The sequence below is a fragment of the Zerene cesonia genome, chromosome 17 (genome assembly GCF_012273895.1).
Source record: "Zerene cesonia ecotype Mississippi chromosome 17, Zerene_cesonia_1.1, whole genome shotgun sequence".
Classification (NCBI taxonomy): domain Eukaryota; kingdom Metazoa; phylum Arthropoda; class Insecta; order Lepidoptera; family Pieridae; genus Zerene; species Zerene cesonia.
The window spans coordinates 10,069,443-10,077,449 of record NC_052118.1 but is presented as its reverse complement, the minus strand read 5'-3'; the positions used below and the strand labels follow the sequence as shown (position 1 = coordinate 10,077,449).

Sequence of the window (8,007 nt, the reverse complement as noted above, 5' to 3'; positions counted from 1 at the left end):
TACTCTAGTGAGCCTGAGCTGCAGCAAGTCTAAACTACAGAGGAAAGATTTTTGCTTGTTTGTTAGAATTTAATCAGAAACTACACAAGCGATTTATAAAATGCATACTATTTGAAACTTGTTTAACGAGTATTACCCCTACTTTCCTACGAATATTATAAATAAAATTTTAACTCTGTCCGCCTGTCTCTTCTTAACGCCTAAGCTACTTAACCAATTTGTATAAAATTAGGTACAGAGGAATTTTGAGACACGAAAGAGAATGTAGGATAGTTTAATCCAGGAATTCTCACGGCAACGGTAACTACGTGGAGAAAACCCCGAGACTATATCCTTACTACGCGGACGCGGTCGCGAGCGAAAAGCAAATAGGTACTAGATGTAACCCGCGGCATTCTATAATATGCTATGTGCTAATCCCGACTATAATCTATCTCTGTACCAAATTTCATATAAATACGATAAGCTGTTGGGTGAAAGAGTAACAAAGATCCATTCATCATCCATCCATGCTAACAAACTTTTACCTTTATGATATTAGTAGTATAGAATTTAAGATAAGTTGCCGGATTTATTCGGGCAAAGCTGGAACTAGCAGCTAGGCATGCATGTTTAATGTGTTGTTAATTTTTTAGAAAATATCCTCCAGGAGTAGACGCCACTTACGTTGAAAGCATCATATGGCAGCTCGGAGCCTTCTACTCTCGGGATGTCACCTTCGAGACTGCAGACTTGGAGAGCATCCAGCGGATATTGGAGTTTAATGATATGGATGTAGAAACCGCTGGGGCCATGCTGACCTCGACGTGCGAGGAGATTCTCATTAAGTATGTATTTATAGATTACTATGGTGAGCCACTGTTGTATGGACAGTACGGATAAATAATTAATAATTGATTTAAAAAAATCTTTTTTTTATGTTACATAGTAGGCAACTGGGCTGGTGGTTCGCCTGATGGTAAGCGATCACCACCGCCTATGAATAAGGTAGTGCGAATGTGCTGGCCTCCCTTTTACGGGTTAAAGAAAAAGGAAAGGATTAACCACGGGAAGAAAGGAATGTTATGGTAAAGGTGAGGGAAATGAAACAGGCCTCCGTCCAGTTGTGTTTAGAATCCCACACATTTTTGGTAAAGGTTACAGTTTTTTTTTTTTTTTTAACTCCCATATAATGTATGGGAGTAAATAAAATGAGAGGGAGATTACATTTAAAATATGTGCATATGTATGTATAAATATTGTTTAGGTGTGTGCGTGTGTTAAGATTTTAAATAACGAAGAAGATTAGAAGAAAGAAGCTATGTGGTAGTCGAGCACGAATTGGGCCAGCTCGCACCGGGGAAGTACCACACCCCCACAGAAGACCGGCGTGAAATAGCATTCTGCTGTGTTTCGTTCGGTGAGTGGGGAAGCCGAAGACCCATATCCTTTTCCTTCCCCTTCCCAGTCCTCTCCTTTATCCCTCTCGCCAATCCTTTCTTAATCCCTTCCCAATTTTAAGTCGGCAATCCATTTGTAGAGGCGTAAGGTCTGTAATCGACTTAACGCCTCTACAAATGTTCATGGGCGGTGGTAGCGCTTACCATCAGGCTTCCCACCAGCTCCATTGCCGACTATGACATAAAAAAAAAAAAAAAACGAAGAAGATTCTCTCTTACATCTTCTATCTTAATCTCTACTAATATTATAAATGCGAAAATAACTCTGCCTGTCACCTCACACCTAAACCACTAAAGCGATGTGGACGAAATTTGATACAAAGATAGTTCGAGACCAGAAAAAAAACATAGAATAGCTTTCAAGCCAGAAATTACCCGGTAACAAGAACTTTGCGGGCAGAACCTAGGGTCTATCTATGTATATTATTATTAAGCGACAATCCGTTGATTATGCTGCAGCAAACTCGCAAAAACAACACGTTTCTTAAAGTGATTATTTATTTATTTTATTCAGAATCATTCATTATACTTACAACACACCAAAGCGCACGTTGCAGAATTCGCAGAACGTAATAACAATTTGTAAAAAATAAAACGACTGTACATAGAAATGACTTGCTTATTACAATATCTAGCTACTTGCATCCAAGTAATATAAACTAATACTTTTGCGTCAAGAAATATTTAGGTTAAATCCTCATTCTCAGATATCTTACAGATGTAAGTGGCGCGGGAAAAATATAACCTGTTCATCATTATTTCGTATGGAGATGACGAGTTATGGTTTTTGCTGCGTGTTTAATGGAAGATCTTTAAAGAGGTATTGTTACTATATAAGTACATGAATACACTATTTTAAAGAGAGGTAGTTTGTTTTTATGTTTGTAGGGGTGATCTTCAAAAGTACTGTTCCGATTATAATACCATTATTTCACTAATTCTTCACTATTTAGGAGTGACAAGGTTATATGACGGTTAACCAGGACGAAGCCGTGGCAGGCAGCTAGTATTATATAGTTTAAAGTATGTGTTAGCTTGAATATGCCTACATTAGCATCTACTTCAACAAGCAATGGTTAAAATTAATAACAAATGTTGCAAATAAAGCAATACTAAATCGTATATTCTATGAAAAGTCGCTTGTAAAATTTATGTTTGATTTTTATTAAAAGAGAACTATACGTCTACTGGTGTCTGAAAAGTTTGTACCTAAAAGCGTTTAATCACACGCAATTTACAGTTTTGCATAATTTTCTTTAATTTACGTACATCAGAGAAATCGTATGTGCGAAGTCACGCACGATTAGATCTGGTAACTGCTCGCACGGAAGCTATTGTAAATGCTGTGTTAATGTTATTACACATTTTTACTAGAAACTGTTTATGCTAAAGACCCTATATATAGATGTTACCTGCACTTTAGAGAATTTCAAAATTTAAAGCCAAAATACTCAATCTTCATTAATATCTCTGATCAGTGATATACTCTTATTATTTGTAATATATTTTGAACAGATTAGATCTATATATTATATACTATCGGTTCATGCCGGCTTTGCCCGTGGTACAAATGGCGTATGTCACTAACATGCAACTTTCAAATGGTGAAGCAATTCTTAAATCGGCCTAGTATTCCCTGATCACCACCGCCCATAAACATTCGCAAACGTAGTACCTCTGTGAATGCGCTGCCCGCTTTTATGGGGTAAGGGAAAAGGATAGGATTAACGACTGGAAAGAAGGAATGGACTAGGATGGGTGAGGAAAAGGAAACGGGCCTCCGGCTCCCCCACTCACCGTACGAAACACAGTGGCATGCCACTATTTCACGCCGGTTTTCTGTGAGGGTGTGGTGTGACTTCCCCGGTGCGAGCTGGCCCAATTCGTGCCGAATATATACGCTGACATAATGCAAGTTGGCAGATGTCACATGTCATCGAACTTTTGTATGTTTGACATGCCGGTTTCCTAGCGATGTTTTCCTTCACCGTTTTGAGCTGTGATTACATTGATTACGTGCAGATAAATTAAAAAAGCAATTTATTACTTGCACGCTCGACTGGTCTCGAACCTCCGACCGTTCGCTTTAAGTCTAACAAAGGTTCTAACCACTCAGCCACCACTGTTCAGTTTCTATTTTTGAGTATAGATATTTATTCCATTAAAAAAATCGTATTTTACATTAAACAGCATCTGTATAACCAAAGCTACTTAAAATTACTTCTAAATAACTCTATTAGGACTTATTCTCATATTAACCATCGCAGAGAAATGAAAAATCCTGGTTACAATAAAAAGCAAGCGGTTCAGAAACTGCACGTGAGCCAAGTGGGACCCAATAGAGGATTGATTGTGGCCATTTCACAAAACGACACGCGCCCTCCCATAAATACTGATCTCTATTACAAGTGGGTAAGATATCGTTTGCTGTAGCATACTTATTTTTTATTTCAGTAAAACCTATCGAAACAACCTAATATGTATAGTATAATCTTAATGAAATAGGGTACTAAGGTCTACCTAGACTTTGCGTATTTATTAATTGATATTATTGATATTGTTTTTTGTTTTCGTATATTTTTATGAGTAGTAAGTACTGAGTTAGACCTCTGCACCTTTTATGCATTTTAATTCGCTCTTTGTATATCTACTTACATTGAAATTGGTACGTATCTCTCAAGGTAACCTGTATCTATGTTTCACACGAGCTAAGCCGTGAAGTAAAACTAGCTTTTTATCTTTAATCCATAGTAAAATGTATGGCAATGAATTCTCCAGATAAGTCTGAAGAACAACGGCTTTTACTACGTGGAGATGCTATCCAACGGTACCCCCGTCCCGATCGCTAGCGAGATCTGGGCGGGGTTCTCCACCAAGGGCATCCATATCGCTGATGAAGTGAGATATCTCAGCCGCGACCTGCGCCGCTGTCGGATGACTGATGAGCCTTTGAAGTACTTCCCTGAATATCATAGGTGGGGGTGTTTAAAGAGTTATATCGTTATTTATTTATCAACTTTTTGAATTAAGAAATCAAAGGTACTGCAATGCAAAAATTTTGGCTCTCTTTATTAAATTGTATGATGTGTATATGTGGATGTTTTTATGTTTAGTGCTCAATATAGAAACATCAAATTAGGAAACTATAAATAATATAAATAAAGTTAGTTTCACTTACAAGAGTATGATGAAATGTGTTCAAAAATTTTATAAATCTGGAACATCATTAAACATAATATTGCAATTAAAGTATTACAATTAAAGTTAGAATCATCAAAATGGCTATCAACCCACACTTGGCCCTTGCTTTTCCCACTACTAGCAAATCAAGCACTTCGTCATCGGACTTTCTGACTGCATGACATGCCCATTTCATCGTGATTTCTGTGTGCATCTTGAACTTTCCTCCCTACCGTTAGAATTGTCTTGTAATCTCCAGGACCTATTGTCTAATGGAATGCGAAATGGCACGCATTATGGAGCGCTGCAACTGCACTCAGCTGCAGCATCCCGTGTTACCAGGAGTGAGGCAGTGCGGTGCGAGAGACATACAGTGTGTCAGATCGTCTGTTGGTACGTGGTATCGTCAGAGATATGAGTACGTGTATTGCTATTGAAATTGAGAGTTTCGAGTATCAAATTAAACCACATTAAGTATATCAAACATAAGTATGTTGTGATGATATAATTGAAACCATACACAGTTTAAATAATAATTTTAAAATCGTACAATGTGCCTACTAGTGAAATGAAAAATGTATCAAATTAAAATAAAAACGCTTTATTGTACACCGCTTCAAAAAACAGGCCTTTTGCAAATAAAAAGTATGCCCAAATAGAATATAATATAAGAATAAAATACATTTATTTCAAATGACGGACTTATGGTTACAAAGCTATCTTTTATATAAAAAATTATTAAAAATATGTACATACACTTACAAAGTAAATACTAAACGTTATAAAATAAAAATAAATAAAGTATCTCTGTTAAGCATTCAAATTTGAACGCTTTGAACATTTGTGCATTTGATATAAATATTTAAATTACATGTTTTTTGTATACGTGTTAAATTTGAGTAATTTTTTATGTAAACACTGAAAACTTTCGTCAGGATTATCAGTGATTACTATTTATATAATTAAATTGTAATAAACTTTTATTGTTAAAGCGATTTCTATAGTAAACCTGGTCATACAAAAAGTATAATTATTAATACAACCTGTAACTCACAGTGAATTAATAACACTAATTTACTCATTATATCGAAGTTTTATATATAGTTCCCTGTTTATTTCTTTCAGTGCCTTTCGGTGCGGGCGTATGCAACTGCCCCATGACTTGTGACCGGGATATACAAATAAGCATGCCATCCTCATTTCGTATTTATCCGAATTTACCAACCATTGATTCCTTTTAGTAAGCACATAACGTTATGTATACTATCTTTATATATAAGTAACTAGCTTTCCGCCCGCGGCTTAGTCCGCGTAGTCAAAAGAAAATATAGACATACAGGCTAACCTCGTACACGTCCCGTTCCCGTGAGATGTCCGAGATTAAACCTTTATCCTTACAGGGACCTTACCCTATCTCTGTACCAAAATTCATTAAAATCGGTTCAGCCGTTCTTGAGTTATAAATAGTGTATTTACATAGATAGAGTGATTAAAGAGAAAGGTTCAGAAATTAAAGAGTTTTTAACGTATTTTTAAACGCGATTTATTCATTAGAATCACCAGGAATGTCTATATGTATAATAACACCTTATAAACTACCGCGAATTTAACGCGTGCGAAGCAGCCAGCAAAAGCTAGTCACATAATAAAACAACTTGTGATAACCTAGGATAAAAATAAACTACAACACTTCTCTAACAAATACACGTTATTGGATTCAGTGAAGGCTTGGATTTGACGAGAATAAGCATTGTCCGAGTGTACCTGCAGAACGTTAACAAGATGATATTCTCTCGGCGGTCTTATTTCACGCATTTCAACTTATTTGGTGAGCGATTGTTACATTAAAATAATAGTAAAGTACCTACAGTCTTACATTGTTTTAGCCCAAAATGTTATACATATAATATAATACAATACTGTACAATAAGTAAATTAACCTGACAGATATTTGACACACACACTCGCAGATCTAACACACACGTACAAACATACATATACAGAGATTTTATTTTTTTGTTTTTTTTTTCTCTATGTTTTGTTTGCATTGTATAAATTCATCTTATTTCATATACACACTTAAAGTGTTAAATGTAAGAGCGAAACCTCCTGACACAAACATTTTTGCTTGCTAGGAGTGTTCCAATCACCAAATAGTTTAAGACAATCATTTAAAGAATGAAATGAATAATTTGAATTTTGATAATAACACATAATTAATCACTTACTTTATTAGGACAAAGTATACTAAACAAGGTGCCCGAGAACATAATTATCATATTAAGACAAATGTCTTTAATCTTATATTTTAGCACAACTAGGCGGAGTATTCAACATGTTCTTTGGCTGCAGTATATTGACGATATTGGAGATTCTAATACTTCTTTGGCGTGCTGCAGACTCGGCGCTGGGAAACTAAGATTTACAACAGATTGAGAGCTTAGAGATAACGCTGGCGTTAGTAATACATAATAAACTATTAACAAGAGTTTTATTTTTTTAGTTCACGTGAATTACCCAAGCAACAGAATGTCTTTCATCTGATTTTAAAGCATAAGCGTATTGATTATTATGAAAAGTTTATGTAATTGATTAAAACTTTAAATGATTATGCTGTTTTATAATGTATTGGAGTAATTTCAGAAATTTATACCACTTTCACAGATCGATACATTGTAAGTATCGTGTTAAAAATAGGTTTGATAATATCACCACTTATATTATTTAAACAAGCACTCGGCTACATATAAATTTTAGATACATTATTGGTACAGGTATATACCCTCTCAATATATATTTTTTCATCTTAATGATGAATGAATCAATCATGTTTACACTTCATTTCTACATAAAAGTTTAATTCAATTTAAATCAAAAATTAGCCTAAACTATACATAAATTTGGCAAGCTCTTAAAATTCAATTTTTAGTTTTATAGCATTGAAATGCTACGGTTAGGCAAAAAACGCGGGTTCGAATCCCGCCTCGTGATCAAATTATTTCTATTCTTTCAAAATTTCTCAAGCTTTTAAAATGATCAAAATCACAGTCCAACCAAGTCTGCATACGTACAGAGTCCGTGTTACAATAGTATTCTGGATATTGGCACGGCGTGATTTAGCGAAATCGTAATTCGTTTTGTACGTGCTCGTAATCATTGGGAAATTGATCCCGCGTCTGATATGGATAAACGATTTTTTCTGACAAACGTTTGTCTGGTCGGTAGTGAACAATATACGCAATATCTATGCAATATCTATGCAATCAATTCAAACAATTGAGTTTTTAACTAGGTAGTCTATTGATTTCAGGTCTACCTAGTCTTGCCATAAATATTGTAATAAAGAAAAAAGAAAATTGTTAACTGCAAATAACATTTATTACTTTTA

General features: G+C 35.2%; 1 protein-coding gene across 5 annotated transcripts in view; it reads left to right on the top strand.

Annotated features, from left to right (window-relative positions):
* LOC119833404 (sodium channel protein Nach-like) overlaps positions 1-7,101 on the top strand; it is an 11,648-nt gene extending 4,547 nt beyond the window's left edge. For 2 of the 5 annotated variants that reach the window (XM_038357395.1, XM_038357392.1), the window contains exons 3-10: positions 636-827; positions 2,158-2,259; positions 3,707-3,851; positions 4,218-4,414; positions 4,879-5,012; positions 5,745-5,859; positions 6,341-6,447; positions 6,932-7,101. In XM_038357395.1, coding sequence (XP_038213323.1) covers positions 636-827; positions 2,158-2,259; positions 3,707-3,851; positions 4,218-4,414; positions 4,879-5,012; positions 5,745-5,859; positions 6,341-6,447; positions 6,932-7,038 — 1,099 coding nt within the window. In that variant the 3' untranslated portion in view covers positions 7,039-7,101. Of the gene's footprint in view, positions 1-635; positions 828-2,157; positions 2,260-3,706; positions 3,852-4,217; positions 4,415-4,878; positions 5,038-5,744; positions 5,860-6,340; positions 6,448-6,931 lie in introns of those variants that run through there. The other 3 variants (XR_005287954.1, XR_005287953.1, XM_038357394.1) reach the window with 3 other exon arrangements.
* Positions 7,102-8,007: the final 906 nt, after the last annotated feature.